Genomic DNA, 20,342 nt, shown 5'->3' with positions numbered 1-20,342 from the left:
ACAGAATTGCTTGCCGTGGGAGGGGGTGGGGGCAGCAAAATATTATATGGGTGTCTGATAAAGTCTGGGCGATATTTATACATTAAGTACTTCACATTTATTGTTTAACATATTCAGTACTATACATTAAGTACTTTAATTTAGTAGTACAGTCCATCTGAGTTTCCCTGTCTGTTTGTCTGACAGTTTCCCTTTTTCCTGTCTCTTGTCTGCCTGATACAATCTGAGTACCCGACACGACAAAAGTCAACGGTGAAAATTTCAAAGGGTTATTTTGGTTTAACCAAATACTATTTGAGGGTGTCCTATTGGTCCCCATTCCAATCATACCATCGAGGTGCTAATTGCCAGACAAAATACGTGCTAACTGAACCGGATACAAGCTGTGATAGTTCCATTATTCCATACGTCTCCCGGCATTATCCGAACGTACCCACTATCAACAACCCACCAATAATGCCTGACAAACATAAGTTCAAGTTTCTAAACCATTTCAAGTCAAAGGAAGAAGAACCCCCACTTCTGTTGGGCCTGACATCATCACCTTCTCCTTCGAACGCTCATCATCACCAAAATGCTAATACCTCAACGTCAAGCAACAATAAAAAGATCTTTGGTTTCTTTGGTAAACACGATTCAAGTGACTCGCTTGCTACGACATCACCAACTCAAACTAATTCATCGGATGTTACTAACACACACGTTTCAAGCCAACATCAAATCGCATCACCAAAACCGCTAAGTAGCAGAATCAACGGCACTACTGGTGGGTTACCGCACCAAGGAAATTCCCCAAACTCACCCTTGGCTGTTCCTCCGCCTCCTCCACCCACAATTACAACTCCAACTCCAATGGTTCAGCACGTGGACGCTGCGGTTTCTCCCGCTGCCATTCCCCACAACAAACTGGTCCCATCGTCGTCCGCGATCGACTTGAGAAAGTTCTTTCGAGGCGGGAAAAAGAAGGATCTGCTGCTGCCCCACGGTACTCCCCAGGGAACACTTTCCACCACTTCTTCTATATCTTCCAACACACCTCATAATAATAATAACCAGCAAACTTCGCCCTTACCCATCAGAGGGTCGCTGGTGTCGCTTGCCAACTTGATCAACCAAACAAGCTCTCAATTGGTCCAATCTGCCCAACAACATCATAGCTACTCTCATACAGCCAATGGTGGTGGTACAGGAGGAACTGGACCAGGAGGAATTCTGTTGTTTGGGTCGACAGGGTCGCCTTTGATTTCCAAATATGGGAAAATGGGGAAAGAACTTGGTTCTGGGGCCGGAGGCTCTGTTCGACTCATTACTCGTCCTTCGGATAACAAGACGTTCGCGGTGAAAGAGTTTCGACCCAAACGAGCGGATGAATCGTTGAAAGATTATACCCGGAAATGTACTGTAGAATATTGTATTGGTTCTACGTTGAGACATCCTAACATCATCAGAACCATTGATATTATTCATGAACTGAATCGTTATTTCGAAGTCATGGAGTATGCTCCTATAGATTTTTTTACGGTGGTTATGTCTGGAGAAATGACAAGACAAGAAATCAATTGCTGTCTTAAACAAATCATAGAAGGTGTTAGTTATTTGCATTCATTAGGTTTAGCTCATCGTGATCTTAAATTGGACAATTGTGTGCTAACTACCAGAGGTATACTTAAGATTATAGACTTTGGAAGTGCAGTAATCTTCAAGTATCCCTATGATCAGTATGGGAATTCTACAACCATTCACCCCTGTCATGGTATAGTTGGAAGTGATCCATATTTGGCACCTGAGGTGTTACGGTCGTCTCATTCTTATAATCCTCAACCTGTCGATTTATGGTCAATTGGAATTATTTATTGTTGCATGACACTTAAACGATTCCCCTGGAAGATCCCTGATCCAGCCACAGATAACTCGTTCAAGTTGTATAACATGGTTGATGATAATTGGCATGATTACGAATTGAGTAACGAACTGCACAAATTGTTGTTACAACAACGGAAGTTAAAGAATATGATTGTCCGTCTGAATAAGCGTAAGAAGTTGTTAGAGAAACAGCAACAACAACAGCATCAGACAGAAGATATTTCACCAGCAAAGGAGTTAGATAAAATTAACTCTGAACTTCAAGTTCAAACTTTCCCCACCCCAGCAACCACTCCTTCTGTCGATCCTTCTGCCATGGAAGAGGAACCGGCCAGTTCTAACGCTGATTCAAATTCTAACGTCAGGGAAAACGCACATGAGGGAACCTCAATTGAGGCTCATGGTGGCCATGAAGATGAGACATTGAAGTCAACTAAGGCGAACAGTGAACTTCTTAGTGGTGAACAGGTGGAAGAGATTATGCAACAGTTGAAACAGATTGACGATAAGCTTGAAGAGTTTGAAAAGACCAAACACGAAAAGAAACTCATATGGCAACAAGCAGTGAATAAGATTGACGTTCCAGCACCAGAAGAAGAGTCTCCGGATAAAAAGAAGAAACAGATCCATGGACCTTATCGTTTGATGAGACTTCTTCCTCATGCTTCACGACCAATAATTTCTCGGATGTTGGAGGTAGATCCAAAGAAGAGAGCCACCATTGAAGAGATTTTGAACAATGAGTGGATCAAGGAAATTGAATGCTGTACATTGAAGTTAGCCATCACTGATGACGATGATGATGATGAGCTTCTTCCTGGAAACCCACCACATAAGCATACAATTGTAACCGAAGGACAATGAGGATATTTATATGCGTAGTAATATCAGGAAAGGATATAGTGAGTATATAACGATAGGAATAGTTATTACTTTTATCGACCAATTAATTACGTCGACATTTATCTTCGTTCGAAGCATGGTTATCTTTGTTTTTTTCTCTCGACCAACAAATATGGTAAATATTTATTCTCGACCGAGATCACACATTTCATCATTAATTATCGACCAATCATCTACATACAATCGCAGAATACGTACCGCCTATTTGCTCTACAATGCCTACACCCCCTCCACAGATCAACTCCACCAAGTTTAAAACGTATTTGAAGATGGCGCTTTCAAAGTTGAAGTTCCTCCAAGATAAGAAAACGGCTTTGGTAAAGCAACAACGTCGTCAAATGGCCGACCTATTGGGTCAAGGAAAGGAAACCTCCGCTAAAATACGGGTTGAGAATATCATTCGAGATGATATCTACATTGAGCTATTGGAATACCTTGAGCTTTACTGTGAACTACTTCTTGCTAGAATAACGATGTTGGTGGATCCGGCTCGAACCACCGTGGACAAAAGTTTGAGCGAATCAGTAGCATCTTTAGTGTATTCGGCACCACATACAGAGCTTAAAGAATTGGTACAGATCCGGGATGTACTTGTTCATAAATATGGCTTTGAATATGGTAGGCTGGTATTGGACAATTATGAGACTTTGGTTCCCCGTAAAATTTGGTCGCGGTGCGTGGTGGATCCTCCAAGCGAAGAATTGGTCGACTTATATTTAAGCGAGATTGCCCGTACATATCAGGTGCCGTATTCTGGGCTTAAAGTCGAAGTGACGGCCGATGATGACAATGACGATTATCAGAGTGATGGTGGTGAAGGTGGTGGGTCCAAAGTATTGAACCCTCCATTATCAACAGAAGGGTCTGGACCTGAGGCATCGACTAAATCTACCAAAGTTATTTCGCAAGCGAAGAAGGAGCAAAATGAAGTAGACAATCTTCGAGCACGTTTCGCAGCATTAAAGGGACCATAATTAATTAGAATCGAATATTTGTAGTAGTAAGTGATTAATGAATATAATAACCTATGGAAATATTTCGTTGGTTTATCCAGTAGTACCTAAAACAAGAATGGGGAACAACAGAACTAGCTAGGTCAGAATGAAACTTCGCACTAAAAAGGAATCGTGGTAAATTTCAGTACACCAAAACAAATTCATCCATAAACAAGCCAAAGCAAAACCAACCAAAACTACACTGTTAAAACTTCATTCGTTATTTTAAACCCCCATGGTGTCGTCAATATTGGCAGCCAGACAGGAGGAAGAGCTCCACAAGGCCATTATCCAGTACTTGGAACCCAGACTAAAAGAATCTACCTTGCAACAGATCAAGAATGATTTAGAAGTACATGACTACAATACTCCAGTGATGGCCAACTACCTCGAAAAGAAGTGGTCAGCAGTTCTACGATTACAAAAACGTATAATGGAATTAGAAGTTGAAACCAGTAACTTACGAGCTTTGGTCGATGCCAATGATGGTGGTAGTAGTAATGGACCAATAGGCAAGTCCTTGAAGAATGGCAATTGGTTACCACAAGCACCTTTAAGACTGTTCAAAACTCAAGGGAAACAATTAATTACAGCCTTAGCAATTCATCCAAGACTCTCTCAAGTAGCAATAGGTTGTGCCAATGGGAGCCTTATCATATGGCAGGTGACTAATGATTCCCTCAGCATAGCTGATAAGATAATACCAGCTCATCTTAAAGACATACACCGATTGGTATGGTCTCCAAGATCTGTTACACTTGGGTCGAAGGAAGGATACGTGCTAGCATCGTGTTCCTCCGACCTAACCATTAAATTATGGGACGAAGATACCTACAGCCAATTGCGAGTGTTCTCGGGTCACGAACATACCATATCGGGGTTAGCATTTCTGACCAACTTAGTAGGCGATTTATACTTATATTCTGCCAGCAGAGATAAGACAGTCAAGACCTGGAATATCAGTAGCGGGAATAGTGTTCGATCCTTCATTGGTCATAGTGAATGGGTTAGAGATGTTGATGCTATTAGTGTGGATTCCAAACTACTGCTTATCGATACTTCTAGCAATTCAGTGGACCAACTTGGTGACTTCCTCCTTACATGTTCTAACGATCAAAGTGCAAGATTAACTCATGCCGAATCCGGGGTTGGGCTAGCCATTCTAATAGGGCATACGCATGTGGTTGAAACCGCAAAGTTCCTCCCAATTCACTCCAACATCTACATCGACAAATATCTTGAGGAGAACCCAGAGGTTTATCCGAATATACCACGAGGTGCAAGCTCAGATCCAACTTATATCAACACACTTGGGTTCAAATATTGCATTACTGGTGGAAGAGACAATACTATTAAACTATGGCTTCTTCCCGTGCCTACACTACATCCCCATAGAAGTCCAACCATAGGTAATCCGCAAGCGTATTTGGTTGTGGAACTCTTGGGCCATGTATCTTGGGTCAAGAGCTTGTGTGTACATCCTAACGGGAAGTATATCTTTAGTGCTGGAGATGACAAGACCATTAGAGTATGGGACCTTTCTACGTTGAGTGTGGGTGGTAAAGTACGGAATATCAAGACCTTGAAGGCCCATGAAGGCTTCATAAATGATATTGACTTTGCTTCATGTATGGGACTCGAACAAGAAGTGGCATTGGCTCGCAAGAAGGGTAAAACTTATGCTAATCGTTCAGAAGAACACGAAGAGCTTGAAAAGATCATAGAACTGAAGATGAGACACATGTTTATTAGTGGAGGAGTGGATAATTTGGTTAACTTTTGGGGTTAAGCTAGTTTAAGTTCATTTAAAAGTTGTATTATATTTTGGGTACGTAATATAGAAATTATTGTCATTTATTTCAAGCATCTTTAACAATGTATTCTGATGGAGCTCTTTGGGCCCATTCAGTCCAACTTCCATCATAAACTCTAATAGGAACATCTGCTCCAATAACTCCTTCTATTGCAAAACGGATGATTACAGCAGTAACTCCGGTTCCACACATAACTATAATTCCCTTCTTTCCGTTCAAGTCCGGGGTGACCAAGTCCAAACCATAATCATTAAGAAATAACTCAATTAGCTCTTCCTTCAGTTTGTAAGTACCATCTGGTTGTAGTAACTTATTGAAGGGTAAAGATTTAGCCGAAGGCACGTGACCAGAGCTCAACCCCGGACGAGGTTCCGGAGCTGCACCCGAAAACCGATCAGCCGACCGGGCATCAAAAGTAATATACTCCTTTTCCAATTCACCAGATTCTACTAGAGAAAGCAATTCTTCATATTCAATGACATTTTGAGCGTAGTTGTCATTGAATTGAGCTTCGGAAACCATGTCGTAAGCTTCGGCTTCGGTGTTTAATGGTGTAGAAATCGATTCAACAACATTTGTTTCAATAGGGTAATCAAACCCATCCTTGTACACTTTGTAAGTATCTAAAAGATATACTTTTGGATGGCCAAATAATGCGAAGGTCCATGCAACACGAGGGCCACTGAATATACCTTGTTTATCGTAAACAACGATCTTATCATCTCTAGTTAACTTCAACTGTTCCATAGCTTCTTTAAACCCGGAGTAAGTTGGTAACATATGAGGGTATTTTGAGCCCGGTAAGGCTATCTTATCCAAGTCGAAGAAAGCAGCATTTTCAAGTCTTTCTTCGGTTAAAAATTGAGTCTTACCATTCTTTGGGACATTGGGCATGTACCATGTCCCATCCACAGGAATGATACGACCCTGATGCCCAGAAGTCAAGAGGCATCTGAACGCAAAGGGAGAAACAGTGGAGAGAACACTCTTATTTTTCAAAATAGACATTGTGGTATCTTGGATAGAGGAGGAATGGTTGTTATTAGATGCTGGTTTGCTCATTTGGATCAAACCTCGTGTATTTGTACAACTGTGGCTCAAGTGTGGAAGTTCAATGTCGGATAATTGGGGGGTGGATCTCAGTTACTGATGTGGAAATGGTAGGGCCGTCGCTTCTATACAGACCAAATAAACGAATTGAGTGCACTACGACTATGACTATGACTGGTACTTCCTTCGAATTAAATCATACATAATTTAATCAGCTTGTTCAACGTTCATGCTTGAACCAAGACGAGAAGTATCGACCTTCATAAACTCTCTTAAGGCCATAGTGGCGTACGAGCTAACTCCGAGTTGCATTCGCAACACGACTGCGGTCTTTGTTCCTTCTTCATTATCAATGATTCGATTGAGAGACTCCGGTTGAGCTCTTAATAACTCAAGATCGGTTCTAACCACGGCATCCTCATCGTTGTATTTGACAATTTGGTACGATAAATTTTCTGGCTTGCCCATAATCTTTCTGTATGATCCAGGAAGTGAAAATTCTCTAACTCTACGACCCATTTTGAATGGGTCCAAACCATCCTTCGCCATAACATCAACATATACCGATCTCAATTGTTCATTCGAAGGATAAACAATATCAAACCCAGGTGTAGGTAACACAACATCAAATATCGTGTACTTCCCACTAGAGACCTCTTCCTCAGTTAAAGCTCTGGCACGGACAATATTACTCTCGTAGACATCTTCTTTGAAATCATCATCATTATCTTCTTCAACTGTCGCGGTAGCCTTTTTGTCGTCTAGAACCAAATCTCCAGCTTGCACTTCGGAGCCAAATAATTCGTATCTCTTGGATACAACAGAATTCCACACATACGATTGATAAGCATGAACATACATGACTCTTAAGTTCCTAGGAATAGCCATAATACTATTGAAATATGAGTTGGAACTGAACTCCCCGTCCCCCGAAAATGGTTCAGTGCTTAATTTGGTCAATACAGAATGTTCCGCTTGACATCTTCGTGGCATCTTTTTTAACGCGAACGAAGCGTTCTTGGTTTCTGCCCAGATTCTTCTTGCTTCAATCGAATCTGGAGCGACAACTTCTTGTTCAGCAAGAATTAGTTCGACTGCTTCCTTCCATTTATTGTTTAAAATAAGTACTCCTAATTGGTGCGTAGACACAGAAAACGTTCCAAATCTTTGTAAACCGTAGTAGTTAATATATCCTTTGTCTTTCAACGATTCAAAGCATGTTTTGACGCAATTGTTCAAGTCTTCATTCTCATTCAATGGTGCCACATCTCGAATGGTAATAATAAATTCGTTACCCTTTAAGTCTCCTAAACGTAATCCTGAATCTTCATATGAGAATCCTCCAAGAACAGCATTCTTTAACCCTTTATTTAACGAACTAACTCTAACCACTTTACCCTTGTGTATGGAAAACTTTTGGCAAGTAACACCTCTTCTGTCTTTGGTACCAGCAAAGTTGATCAGTTTATAAGGAATTCGAAGAAATTTGGCAATAGTACCAGCCACCTCCATGGTCTCCCTGTTCTCTTTGTATACATTGAAATGCAAATAGTGCTTGTAAGGACCTAATCCGTAATTAACCACACCATTTTCATCGACATGGTTTACTGATTCTTGAGGGTTTCTTCTACCCCCTTTTCTATCATTCTTAGCTATTTGAATCTTGAATGTGTTCTCTGGAGTTGTAACGGTTTCTAACTTGTTCTGGAATCCTGAGCGGAACAACTGATGCAATGTACCACGAGATTGCTTGTCTTCAATTTTCGTGGTGGTTTCAAAATGATTACCCGTGGTAAATAATTCCTCGATTGCCTTTAGCTCGTCGCTCGTGATTAATTCTAACATCTTACCACGGATTTCTTCGCTTAAATCATATTTGGGCTTCTTTTCCTCTTCTTCCTTTTTCAAGAGTTTGATTTCTTCAACTTCTTCTGGAGTTTTCCCTTGAAGGTCGGCTCTTACTTGTTGTCTTTTCTCTAACCGTTTCTCCTTCTTAGTCTTTCCGATGTCAATTCCTTCGTCAAGTAAATGAACTACCTTGCCATTGCTGTCAATTTCGTTAACTAAAAAGTCAGAATACCGTTGTTTGATCTTACCAAAGAAGCCACCTTTCGTTTGATACAATGTGTTCACATATTGAGTTATTCCCACATCTGTTTCTTGGACAACTTTTTTAGCTCTTTCTTCTTGGTCGAACTTGATTCTTTTCTGGCCCTCGGGCACTTCGAAATCAATTATTCGCTTGGTTGAACCATTTGTTTCAGCCATATTTGTCTTCTTAATCACTTCTACTGCAAACAGTTGTGTCCTCCTGAATAGTTATTGGGCAAATCTAAACATAATACGATTAAGAAGCCGCCAATCAACTCATTTTGAAATCAGTTTTGGAACTAAAATTTTCAGGACGTAGGAAGCTCATCGCAGTGGATTCAAAATAAAATCACTGTACATAAGTTACTTCAGATCGAGAGCGAAACCCACAGTTATGTCGTAATACCAGAACGTCTGCAACGGACGTGTATAACGACAGTCTACAACCAGAGTCTTTATAGCGAGGATTATCAACATATGAAAGCAAACCATTCCACCTCTAGTTAACCTTTAGTATGGGAAAAGGCATATTGAACGCAGGTCGCAAAGAGTTAAAATATGCGACAGTGTACGAGGCCAGTAATGATGAATACACCCAACATAAAGCGTTCAACTTTCAAAACCTTCAGCAATCGAAAAACCATTCCATAACCAAAAATGCTAACGGACAATATGATATCGAACTAGACAAGTATGCAGAGGACTACAATGAAATGTTTCTTCATAAAGGTTCCATAATATCACCAGATGAGATCCTTGAGTATTCACGAAAAACAAGTATGTTGGTGCCAGTTAAACATAGAGACGAGTTCGTGGGTACTACACTTCCGTCTCCCGATATGACACGAGTACTTCACTATTATGCCAGTAAAAAGGTTTCTGGGACTCCCAATAAACGTGGTTTGCGGGCATTCGACGAAACAGCTTTGTTGGCATTGGGCCTTTTTGTTGACCAATTGGTCGATAGCGTGGTCGACGAGGAAGCAGGTCGTTTGTGCTTGGAGGAACCTGATGGGAGCTGCGAGACTGAGTCAGATAGTACAGGAGGAAGTTCTTCAGGAAACGAAAGTGACAGCCGTGATGAAAGTAATGACGACTCCACTTCTGACCTGGAGTAAGTTTAAAGTATCGACTACCGTGGGAAAGCTTGGGATCGTTTGAAATAATCTAGGTCGACAAAATTAGATCGAATTTTGTTGATTACAGGGACCCATAAAAACAATAATAATTATAACATACTAATGTACAAACTCTAAGCAGATTCAGCACTATTTTCTGATTCCTTGGTTTCAGATTCAACTTCTGGAGTCTCACTTTGTTCCTTCTTCTCTTGGATCCGTTTCATGTAAGCTGATTCCTTACCTTCGTCCTTAGCAGATGTTTCAATGCCAAACACTCTGTATAATAATTCATGGGTGTCCTTCTTGTTGACCATCAAGTTCAAATTGGTCTTACCCTTCCATAAAGGCAAGAACAAGTCTTCCAAATCACCTTCCCTTTTAACGGTAAGGAAAACACAACCTTCAGATTTTTGTTCGATTTGTTCAGAGAACTCCGGGTCCAATCTCATGTTCTTAATGGTTTCAACCTTTGGGAAAGCTTCTTGGAATAAGAATTCCAAAAGTTTCAAATTACTGGAAACTTGTCTGTTGGCACCAATGAAAGCTCTAATAGTGACCAAGGACTCATTCTGGATTCTCCATGGGCAATCACCAGCATCATTTCTTTGAGAAACAAACAACTTGATACCAGCATGAATGATCTTTAACTTTTGATCAAAGATTTGCAAGATCTCTTTTATTATGGGAGCAACATAGTAGATGGTTCTTAATGGTTCACCTGTGGCATTTCTAACCAATGTACAAGACTTGTCAAACTTATCATTGAACTCATAGAATGGCCAACACTTGGCCAATTCAGAATTATCAGGTTCTAAGAAGTTAAATGGCTCTTCGTTGGCATTTCTAGGTAACTTTTCTTTTTTAGGCTGTTGCAGTTGTTGTTCTGAAGTGGAATTAGAAGCACCAGTTTCAGTCTTTGTCTTTTTAGAAGACAGTTCTGACGACTCTTCTTGAGCTTGTCTCTTACCAGCAGTTTCAGCCTCAGTATCAATCTTTTCGAATACAGTGATAAAGAACCCACCAGTATTTTGTAAATGAGGATAAACTCTAATACAACGGTCCAAATTGAATTTGGAAGCTTCTTCTTCTGTTGGAGGGAAAGCAGTTTCCACAATGTCTTCACAGCCTCTTTCTCTTTCCTCCATATCCTTTCCAAAAACCTTCCAGTTTGAAAGACCCTTACGTCTTACCAAACCAGGCAATTCATTTTCGCAGTCGACCAATCTAATTTGATCGCCCCATTTTCTTAAGGCAGCAGCCACAACGGCTTCGTTCTCAACTGGAGATAAGGAACAAGTGGAATAAACTAATCTTCCGCCTTTCTTCAACAATTGTAAACCTCTAGTCAAAATATTGATTTGTAATGGGTGTAATCCTAAAGCATTACCAACGGTGAAATCCTTCCAAACGTTAATATTCTTTCTCATGGTGCCATCACCAGAACATGGCACGTCGCACAAGATTCTGTCGAACTTTAAAAACTCAGAAGCATTGTTCAACTTGATACGAGGAAACAATTGAGCGTCGTGGTTGACCACAACGAAATTGGCAGAGTTCATTCTCTTCACTTGATGGACCAACATATGAGATCTCTTGTAATCGGAATCATTAGCCATAACAAACCCAGTGGGTAAAGCTTCTTCGTCGTTCGAATGCAATGCTTCGACCAACTGAGCAGTCTTCGAACCAGGAGCGGCGCACATATCCAATACAGCGTGATGTGGTTGAACGTCCATTAATAACGGAGGAATCATCGACACAGCTTCCTGTCTTGAAATGTTACCCACATCAGTTTCCATAACCAAAAATCTTTGGGTGGCAGCAAATTGAGCATTCTTACGAATAACCGACTTGCCGACATTGATTTGCCATCCCAATTGATTTGGATAGTAGCCAATATTTTTGGGGGTCAATTCTTGGTCCTCAAAGATAACACCTTCTAATTTGGCAACATGATCTTTAAGAAATTTTTCCTTGATTTCATCAGCATGCTTTCTGGAACCAGTTATACGGAAAGTTAATGGTAGGTTCTCTTGACAATGGGTTTTGAATGTATCCCATTCTTCTTCTGGAACAATTTGTAGGGCCTTATAGTAGGTTTCCCATTTGGCGTTCTCTCTGGCCATATCAGTCCATGAATTTTGTCTGGCCTCAGACCGTGGACCAAAACTCTTCTTGGAACCACCTTTGTTCTTTCTAAAGTTTCTCTTACCCATTGCTTGTGGTATGGCTTTAGTCCAATGTTTGGGGATGAAGAACATAGAGTAGGTATCTAAGTCATCGCATCCGTTATACAAAATTTTTTCCTGCAACAAGTGTCGCAGTTTTAGAAACTCTGGCGCAATATCAACTCATTGAGGCATAGTAATCTCATTAAGTCGAACATTTAGATCACTCGTCTCATTCTCATAACGACATAAACCATATTATTCAAATCGTACAATTGGAGGACGTAGGGAGGTATAGGGTGGTTAGCCTAGGAAATGATTTGCTATATATGAACTAGCATAACTTGGCTAAGTAATCATGAAGAATTCCAACTGCACGACTATGCATATCTTAACCTGGAGTAGCTAGATCTACTTAAATAATAGACTAAAACAAAACAGTATTGTAATCTTTTACACACAGTTCTAATAATTGATCTCTAACAAAGGAGTTTAGACTGTTAGAGCCAACTCTTTGATTAACATTAATTGCTACGCCAAGTATTACACACCGATCTTTGTTTGCTATAACAGGCTTTGATCACATGACTTGCGACTGAAACTGACAGATGTCACAAGAGGGGAACAACTATATAATAAGATCTTATCTTATTTAACACATCCTTTAGCATTTAACATAACTGTGGTATTTTTAGTCAATAGTTCTATTTGCCTTCGACATAGTTCCGTGCAGACTTATACCCCGTGGACGTAAATATAAGAACGCATTTTTCACCCCGATACAACAACTTTCCTTGCCACAAATAAATCACCCACTCATCATCGCATCGCCACCATTACATATGGATTCCACTACAAGGCGAAGAATCCGATATAGCGCTGTAGGCGCATGCGTGGGGGTGACCATGTACAACAAGCTTGATTCCAAAAGAGAAAACATACAGCATTCATCGCGTGTGGTTTTACAAGTAGCTCGACTGGTGGTACACTCCATTTTTTCAACAACTGAAGTTAAACTAACCAAGTTTCAAACTGCTAACCTTGGACTACTATGTCTATTGGTAGTGACCAACTGCGTTAAAAGAGCAATCTTTGGCAAGCTATCTAATGGAGAAGTCAAGGTACTACGAGAGAAGATAACGTATACCGTGTGGGAGTTTTGTCTCAGTTCGATGATATTTTACATAATGTTACCAGACATGGCTAACATCACGGAGACGATAGATAATATGATGTACAAGTTTGCTGGACTATTCTTGTGCGTCTTGTTGATCAAGTGCTTCCATTATTTGGCCATGCAAAGGGTTCAAACGGTGTTTCGAAGTACTCACCACAAGGACCATATTCGATTCGGGTTAGGTCTTGTATTGCTTACGGGCATTGATATTAGTTTGATATTTAAGTTCTTTTCCGAAATCACCTACGGACGGAAGCTTCAAGTGATCCCTATAAAAAGTAATATTTTGGTCACTATGTTTGGCTTCGAAATCCTCCATATCTTTCCTTGTATTCTTTTGACATGCTATGAATTTGGAGTGAATTACTATGAATATCTTTTCGCAAGAAAACAGGACGATGTTAAATGGACAGAGAAAAAGTTGAAATTAGGATACATTGTGGAGTTTCTGGTAAACTTGGCAAGATTCTGTATGCTCTGTCTTTTCGCTATTATCTTCTTATATTTCTATACTTTCCCGCTTCACATTCTTCCATCGTCATATTTAAGTCTTAAAGTGTTGGTGTTGAAAGCAAGATGCTTGTTGAATTTCCAAAAGACTCAACTCCAATTGAAAAAGTTAAAGATAGTCGATGGTTCCAGTTCCATTGTGAACGGTGAAACTTGTACCATATGTTTTGATGATTTAAAAATACTGCAACTGAGACAATTGGATCATTGCCCACATATATTTCATTATAATTGCTTGAAACGTTGGGTGAAATATTCCAAATCTTGTCCAATATGTCGTAAAGAATTATAATACATTTGATTTAACAACAATAATATCCCGTTCTACCAATCTCCTCCATTTCCATTGGTGATTTCAGCAGATAAGACATCCATATCTGCTTCCTCATTTGTTAGTTTTGTGAATTCATCTATGTTATGATGCCCTGCTCCCATGAAATCAGTATATTCATATGAGTCTTCATTGCCACCATCATTATTGTTTTCTTGGATTGTTCCTGGTTCGTTATAATCTTGGTTATTGTCAGCTTTTTCATCCACCTCATCGTCATCCTCTTGTTCATGACCTTGATCTTCATCATGATCTTCATCGTCATTTTGTTCATGATCTTGATCTTGTTCCTGTTGCTTCCCAATATGATCGTCCATATGATTCTCTTCTTCATCGTCTGCTTCTTTGGCTTCACTTCTATGGATATAATGGTTGGCTTCGTAATACTCTGGACCAGAACTATGTCGTTGTTGTTGGTCGATATAATGAGATTCCTCCATCAGTTCATGATCAGAATCCTTCGTTATTTTGGACTCAGAGGTCATTCCAACCTCCTCATCTTTATGTAGACCCACTTCTTCTTTTCCATATACTTCTTCCGGCGGAGGAGCAGATAAATGATCGTTTGAAGACGACTCTGAATGACCTTCAAGAGGTGATTCTTCAATTTGTGAATCAATAGTTGTCCCAGTTCCAGTTCCAGGTCCAGTAGTAATCCCAGGTTCAGTCCCATTATGCAATCCATTTTCTATTTCAACAGCATTAGCAGTAGCTGCTGCAACAGCACGTTGTCTTCTAGAAGTTCTTGTTTCTCCTCGTTCTTGTTTCAAAGCTTGTTGTTCTCTGTATTTGGCCAAATAGATCTTTAGCACTTCAGCATAGTTTTCAAACCCTAAATCATGCATAGAATATAAGATATCTTCGCCATTAATGGTCTTTCTCTTCTCTCTGAAACACCTCTCACTGGCTTCACTTGTTATGAAAGATATGAACTCCGAAACACATTCTTGCATACATTCTTTGGCATCTTTTGATACCTTAGCTGAACCAGGTAGTGTTCCCTTCATCAATCGTGCAACATTGGCAATGGGTAACCACCTGTCTTGTTCTCGGAGTTCACATTCATACGCTCCGGGACCAGCTCCACTATTGTGATCCATTTGTAACTAAATATTGTTTTTAATGAGTGAATAAGTTAAAGAGTAGTAGTAGCCGTAGTAGTTATAGTTTCCTTATATGTTTTTGTTTCTCAACGGTCTTTGATCGGACTTAAGAAAGTAAGTATTTCTTTTTCGTTCCCGTAAAAAATTCAGGATGTAAGATTTATTCAGCCCTCCTTTTATCTCCGTGAGATTTGTCTTCAGATAACGCTTGAACTTCTGATGAGCTTTCTAACAAGCAATATTAAAGCCGTAAAATGTAGTAGTAGATTGAATGGAGTTTGGTTTACCTTTCGTTTTGAAAATTTTGTGCGGCTAGTTATGAGTATCGCACGACATCCGGCAAAAGTTAAGTCTGGAGCATGCCGATGTCGGCCAAATCAAACGGGAGTTATCCCGTGGGAAATAAAACTTAAGATATCAACTACTATAGCTTGGTTTCTGTCAGTAATGATGATCCGAGGAAATGATATATTGTGTTATTCAGTACATTAGTTGTAAATCGTGTGATACTAGCCATACACTGGGAAGTCGTAGTTTATTCACGTGATGTTGATCACGTGGCTAAAAGATTTATACAATACCGAAATCAAGCTTACAACTCTTTCATGCTAATATCTGTAAGGTTACTTCTACCAAGATTGAGATGGTTGGTATCAAAGATGGAGCTCGGAAATCTACATCTGGTCTCAGCTTGGCTGCAAAATCTTCCGCTGGGGTTTCATGGCTCATGATGGTTCAAGTGGTATCGAAGTTGCTTACCTTTGTATTGAACCAATTGTTGATCCGATTTATATCTCCTAAAGTGTTTGGTGTTTCTGCGTATTTGGAGTTTATAGTCAATGTGATACTTTTCTTTAGTCGAGAAGCTGTCAGACTAGCGATTCAACGGGTGAAACTTTCTGACAAAAAGAACGATGTCGAAGAAGCAACTACCGCCGCTATTACTGGCTACTCTGATCTGACAGAAACTGGTCTTTTACAAAGTATCATTAACTTTGGTTATGTTCCATTGGCTATTGGAGTGCCATTTTCTTTGGTGGTGGTTTGGTATCAACTGAAAAGTGCTACATTCCTGAACTCTGTTCGTACTTTGCCAAACCATGAATTTTCTATGGCAATGATTTGGATTTCAATAATGCTTGAATTGATAGTCGAACCGGTTTATTTGGTTAACCAATATCAGTTGAATTTGGCAAAGAGATCCAAAGTCGAAGGCATGGCTGTGTTGTTTAGATGTTTGGTAACTTTCTTTATTATCTTTGGTGTGTCTAGATGGACGAACTTATATCAAACCCAATTACAATTTGAAGGTTACACTGTTTTAGCATTTGCAAGTGGACAATTTGCTTATTCCTTTACATTGTTTTTATTATACAATCTTGATTTTCAAAAATCATATCCCAATAACACCAGAATGATTCAACCCATTTCGTCGAAGGGGGGAAATTCAGTTTATTGGTTAAATCCTAGTGTGCTAGCTATATGGAAGAGTTTAGTGGCTCAGATGTTTCTAAAACAAATATTAACTGAAGGTGACAAATTATTGATTAATTACTTGTGTACTGTCGAAGAACAAGGTGTCTATTCAGTTGTATCCAATTATGGATCAATTATTGCTAGATTATTATTCCAACCAGTAGAAGAATACGTTAGACTTTTTTTTACCCGGTTATTGGCAGTTAAACTGAAATCAAACCTAGACGAAGCTTCAAGAACTTTAACCTACATTGGTATATTTTATGCCAATTTATCATCAATAATTCTTCTTGCTGGGGTTCCTAATGGGCCCTATATATTGGGCTTTCTTCTTGGAAGGAAAGGAGGCTGGAGTAATACGAATTTGTTTGAGGTTTTCCAACAATACATTATCTATATCCCATTTATGGCATTCAATGGAGTTTTAGAAGCATTTTTCAGCTGTGTGGCATCCAAATCTGAGCTTGTAAACTTCTCCAAATTCTTAACTGGTCAAACATTAGCGGTATTTGTGACCATGTACGTCTTAATCGGACGAATGGACCTTGGAATTAGTGGGTTTATCCTATCCAATTGTTTCAACATGCTTTTAAGAATTGCTTATTGCTCCAACTTTATAATAAAGTTCTTCAGAGGTTATGGATACAGTATTACGTTATTACTGGCAATTGCAAGATTTAAAAACACATTCCTAATAACAGCAATCGCATTTGCTATTGAATATAAGTTAATAATAGGGGGCCCAACAACTTCAACTTTCCGTCAATTGGCGTCCAATGTTGTGGTATGTTTATTTGCCCTTCTACTGTGTTTAATAGCAGAAAGAAATCTACTTCTAGCTCTTTACCGAGCTAGAATAGGGAAGAGGGTTTAGCGGACTGTATATAAGAGTTCGCTCATCACTTCTCAAAATTGCACCCCATACCCGAGCACAGAACAGAGCGGGCTGTACTCGGAGTCAGCTAGCACGACAATGAACATTCTCGAACTTCTGAAGACCGTGGATGAGTTGGCCAAAGTCATCGTCCAGAAGAATAACGAACTTGAACTGCTTAAAGAGGGGTACGACTCCAAAATCAGGCAGTTAAATGAGTACATTTCCGTGGTTCGAAAAGGATTGGATATAAAAGACTATGACGATAGTAGACAGACTATAACAGGGGAAGAGCTTCTACAGACAGTTTTGAAGGCAAATGTGTGTTCCAATTGTCTGCACAGAATGTGGAACGAGGATGACTTTATACTTGTACCTCTACAGAAAGTCAGACTACTTTCAGGGCCGGAACAGAAGGAGCGGCATGTAGAACGACAACCAGAGCAACAAAAACCAGAGCAACAACAACCAGAGCAACGACAACGACATGTTTATTCACATCCACATTCACAGTCAAAGAAATCCACAAGCAGTAAACGAATATGTTCATACTGCAAACAACTGGGTCACTCAAGAGCAAAGTGTCCAACCAAACTTGGAGTCGTCACTACAGACATATGAAAAATATACTTTCATTTATGACAACTATAGTACAATATATATATATATAATTCATTACCACACACTCATTTGGTTCCCACCATGGCCTCTATAAGAATAGTGTTAGTATCTTCCTCTCTCACTTCGTTCCTCAACCAACTGATTACATACCTCTTCTGGATGCGTCTTGTAACAACGTACAGTCCACAGAGTTGGGGTTCATGTGAACATAACGAACTGTGGATCCTCTTATAAACAAGTTCTTAATAGACTTCAAATGGGGATACTTGTCTTCATTTACACAAGATATGTTGTCCAACTTTAAGTTCAAAAACTGATCCACAGACTTCAAAACTCCTTTGATCTCAATATCGTTCTTCAACTCAACCGTCACTTCTTGGTCGACAAGTGTCTTGAAGAAACTGAAGAACAACATCTTTGTGACTCTATGATTCTTATGATGTTTGGTGGTGATCTTGGAGTTTGATGTCAATTAAGTTGATGATGATGAAAATATATTAATTTGGTACATGCGCACGACTAAATGGTGTTAGGGTCTAATTGGACTATTTACCATATTCACTATTACTGCTACCTCTTGATAATACCAAGTACTCTGATAACAAGTTATCGTCTCGGGAAACTAGTGAACTCATAATATTGTCGTCCCAGAAAACTGCAATGCTACTACTATTATTTTTGTTTGCCTCCATTAAGTTGTGCAGTAAGTAATTACTCGCATACACTGGGTACTCATCTGCATTATTTGAATTACCATAACAGGAAGGATGAATAAAGTCGTCTAACTCCGACGTGGGACATGTGGCTTCCAGAAGCCAATCACTTTCAAGAATATCGTTATCATAGTCACTAGAAGGATAGAACCACAGTGGTCTGGATTTCTTGGACTTTCGGCTTCTACCAAGAACGGATTGCGTTATAGACGGAGACGAATATAGTTTGGAATGGCCCTTGAGTTCAACTGGTAGTAGGTCTTTAGAAGTTGAGATCTTCTTCGGTTTAGAGTTTGGACTTCCAAATTTGGATACTGAATTCTGAAGCAGTGCATCACTCTTATTACTGAAACCTCCTTTCCCTTTGTTTAACCTGTTAATACATTTTTCTTCTACTATAAGTCCAGTTGGCTTGAATTCATTTCCTAGTGGTAATGGCTTTCTGTTGATACCTAAAGTTAGTTTGTGTTCCTTTCTGATTTCTTCATTCTCTGTATTTAGCTCTACTCTGGCTGCCTCTAAGCATAAGGGTTTAAAATCACCCCTCTTGCGATCTTTGTATGTCGAAGGTGAACGTCCTCGAATAACTAGTGGTCCTGTTTCCGATTTCGCTATCAATACGCTATCACCACCTTCAATGGCTGCGAATAACAAGACATTCAAGGCAAACATCCGATTGCTCATAGAGTTCCGCTGGTTCTGACTAGTGGGAGCAGTAGAGAACTGCACCCTCTCATATTTGGCACAAACAAAGATATCCTGGTTCTTAGGGTACGTGCTTAAAGTGGACTGGCTAGAATCATTAATTTGTGTGTGTGTTGGGACGTAGTGAAAAGTATGTTTGAACTCATTGATCTTCAATGAGTTTCTCAAGTTAGCTACCAGCTTTATAACTTCGTGTTGTGGAAGCATTCCAGGAACAACCAAATAAGATTGAGGATACAATTTTGATGTTTTATCTCTTTTTGCAGAATGTTGAATGAGATAAACAGGGTGATTATCCGTAAGACATCGTGCACCAATGTTAATCCAAAAGTACTTCACCAATGATCTTTTCTTAGTGGTACTATCCATCACGTAGAACTGCTCTGTTTCAATTATATTGTGAGGAAGTTTGCTCAATTGGAATGAAGCAGTCAATGTAAAATAGTTCCTCTTGTAGCCCACCCATTGGTTATTAATAGTATTGAAACCTCGGTCAATGCGTGCACTTATAGTTGGTACAATCTCTTGGTTAGTGGAGCACTGGTATGCTCTTTGAAATAATAAGGTCTGGCCAAATGGAGGTCCGATCTTAAATTGCGCTTGAGACCTAGGAGCCATCCTACTAGTAGACGACTGTTGGCATGGATAATGGCAATAAGGATGATTTACACCGGAGTGAAGATCATTCTCAGAATTATTCTCAACGTTATTTTTTTTGCCACTAACTTCCAGTAAACTTATTTTCCCATTCATTGATGTCCGTATACTTCTAAAGATACTTGTAAGTCACAGTCAAGTACCATCAAGTAGTTGCAGCCGCCGCCAAT

At 39.7% G+C, this 20,342-nt stretch overlaps 11 protein-coding genes across 11 annotated transcripts; 5 read left to right on the top strand and 6 right to left on the bottom strand.

Moving 5' to 3' along the window:
* Window positions 1–456: 456 nt before the first annotated feature.
* HRK1 (putative serine/threonine protein kinase) lies at window positions 457–2,727 on the top strand (the record flags this gene model as incomplete). The annotated part of the gene is made up of 1 exon (XM_043194773.1): window positions 457–2,727. The coding sequence occupies one exon, from the start codon at window positions 457–459 to the stop codon at window positions 2,725–2,727; it is 2,271 nt and encodes a 756-aa protein (XP_043050524.1).
* A 254-nt stretch (window positions 2,728–2,981) lies between these two features.
* IST1 (Ist1p) lies at window positions 2,982–3,740 on the top strand (the record flags this gene model as incomplete). Its single annotated transcript, XM_043194772.1, has 1 exon — window positions 2,982–3,740. The coding sequence occupies one exon, from the start codon at window positions 2,982–2,984 to the stop codon at window positions 3,738–3,740; it is 759 nt and encodes a 252-aa protein (XP_043050523.1).
* A 256-nt stretch (window positions 3,741–3,996) lies between these two features.
* On the top strand, window positions 3,997–5,550 carry PAC1 (uncharacterized protein; the record flags this gene model as incomplete). Its single annotated transcript, XM_043194771.1, has 1 exon — window positions 3,997–5,550. The coding sequence occupies one exon, from the start codon at window positions 3,997–3,999 to the stop codon at window positions 5,548–5,550; it is 1,554 nt and encodes a 517-aa protein (XP_043050522.1).
* A 70-nt stretch (window positions 5,551–5,620) lies between these two features.
* Window positions 5,621–6,583, bottom strand: KQ657_004085 (thiosulfate sulfurtransferase; the record flags this gene model as incomplete). Its single annotated transcript, XM_043194770.1, has 1 exon — window positions 5,621–6,583. The coding sequence occupies one exon, from the start codon at window positions 6,581–6,583 to the stop codon at window positions 5,621–5,623; it is 963 nt and encodes a 320-aa protein (XP_043050521.1).
* Window positions 6,584–6,832: 249 nt separating this feature from the next.
* PUS7 (pseudouridine synthase) lies at window positions 6,833–8,893 on the bottom strand (the record flags this gene model as incomplete). The annotated part of the gene is made up of 1 exon (XM_043194769.1): window positions 6,833–8,893. One exon carries the CDS (start codon window positions 8,891–8,893, stop codon window positions 6,833–6,835), a length of 2,061 nt encoding a protein of 686 aa, XP_043050520.1.
* A 338-nt stretch (window positions 8,894–9,231) lies between these two features.
* On the top strand, window positions 9,232–9,834 carry KQ657_004083 (uncharacterized protein; the record flags this gene model as incomplete). The annotated part of the gene is made up of 1 exon (XM_043194768.1): window positions 9,232–9,834. The coding sequence occupies one exon, from the start codon at window positions 9,232–9,234 to the stop codon at window positions 9,832–9,834; it is 603 nt and encodes a 200-aa protein (XP_043050519.1).
* Window positions 9,835–9,968: 134 nt separating this feature from the next.
* On the bottom strand, window positions 9,969–12,053 carry KQ657_004082 (tRNA (cytosine-5-)-methyltransferase; the record flags this gene model as incomplete). Its single annotated transcript, XM_043194767.1, has 1 exon — window positions 9,969–12,053. The coding sequence occupies one exon, from the start codon at window positions 12,051–12,053 to the stop codon at window positions 9,969–9,971; it is 2,085 nt and encodes a 694-aa protein (XP_043050518.1).
* A 1,963-nt stretch (window positions 12,054–14,016) lies between these two features.
* On the bottom strand, window positions 14,017–15,123 carry HAP31 (Hap31p; the record flags this gene model as incomplete). The annotated part of the gene is made up of 1 exon (XM_043194766.1): window positions 14,017–15,123. One exon carries the CDS (start codon window positions 15,121–15,123, stop codon window positions 14,017–14,019), a length of 1,107 nt encoding a protein of 368 aa, XP_043050517.1.
* Window positions 15,124–15,769: 646 nt separating this feature from the next.
* RFT1 (glycolipid translocation protein) lies at window positions 15,770–17,476 on the top strand (the record flags this gene model as incomplete). The annotated part of the gene is made up of 1 exon (XM_043194765.1): window positions 15,770–17,476. One exon carries the CDS (start codon window positions 15,770–15,772, stop codon window positions 17,474–17,476), a length of 1,707 nt encoding a protein of 568 aa, XP_043050516.1.
* A 763-nt stretch (window positions 17,477–18,239) lies between these two features.
* Window positions 18,240–18,512, bottom strand: SNP3 (Sm-like protein; the record flags this gene model as incomplete). The annotated part of the gene is made up of 1 exon (XM_043194764.1): window positions 18,240–18,512. The coding sequence occupies one exon, from the start codon at window positions 18,510–18,512 to the stop codon at window positions 18,240–18,242; it is 273 nt and encodes a 90-aa protein (XP_043050515.1).
* A 130-nt stretch (window positions 18,513–18,642) lies between these two features.
* KQ657_004078 (uncharacterized protein) lies at window positions 18,643–20,133 on the bottom strand (the record flags this gene model as incomplete). The annotated part of the gene is made up of 1 exon (XM_043194763.1): window positions 18,643–20,133. One exon carries the CDS (start codon window positions 20,131–20,133, stop codon window positions 18,643–18,645), a length of 1,491 nt encoding a protein of 496 aa, XP_043050514.1.
* Between the last annotated feature and the right edge of the window lie 209 nt (window positions 20,134–20,342).

The sequence above is a fragment of the Scheffersomyces spartinae genome, assembly GCF_019049425.1.
Source record: "Scheffersomyces spartinae strain ARV_011 chromosome Unknown scaffold_5, whole genome shotgun sequence".
Classification (NCBI taxonomy): Eukaryota; Fungi; Ascomycota; class Pichiomycetes; order Serinales; family Debaryomycetaceae; genus Lizanozyma; species Lizanozyma spartinae.
Note: the sequence above shows the minus strand (reverse complement) of the source record. Positions and strands in the feature narration are given on the sequence as shown.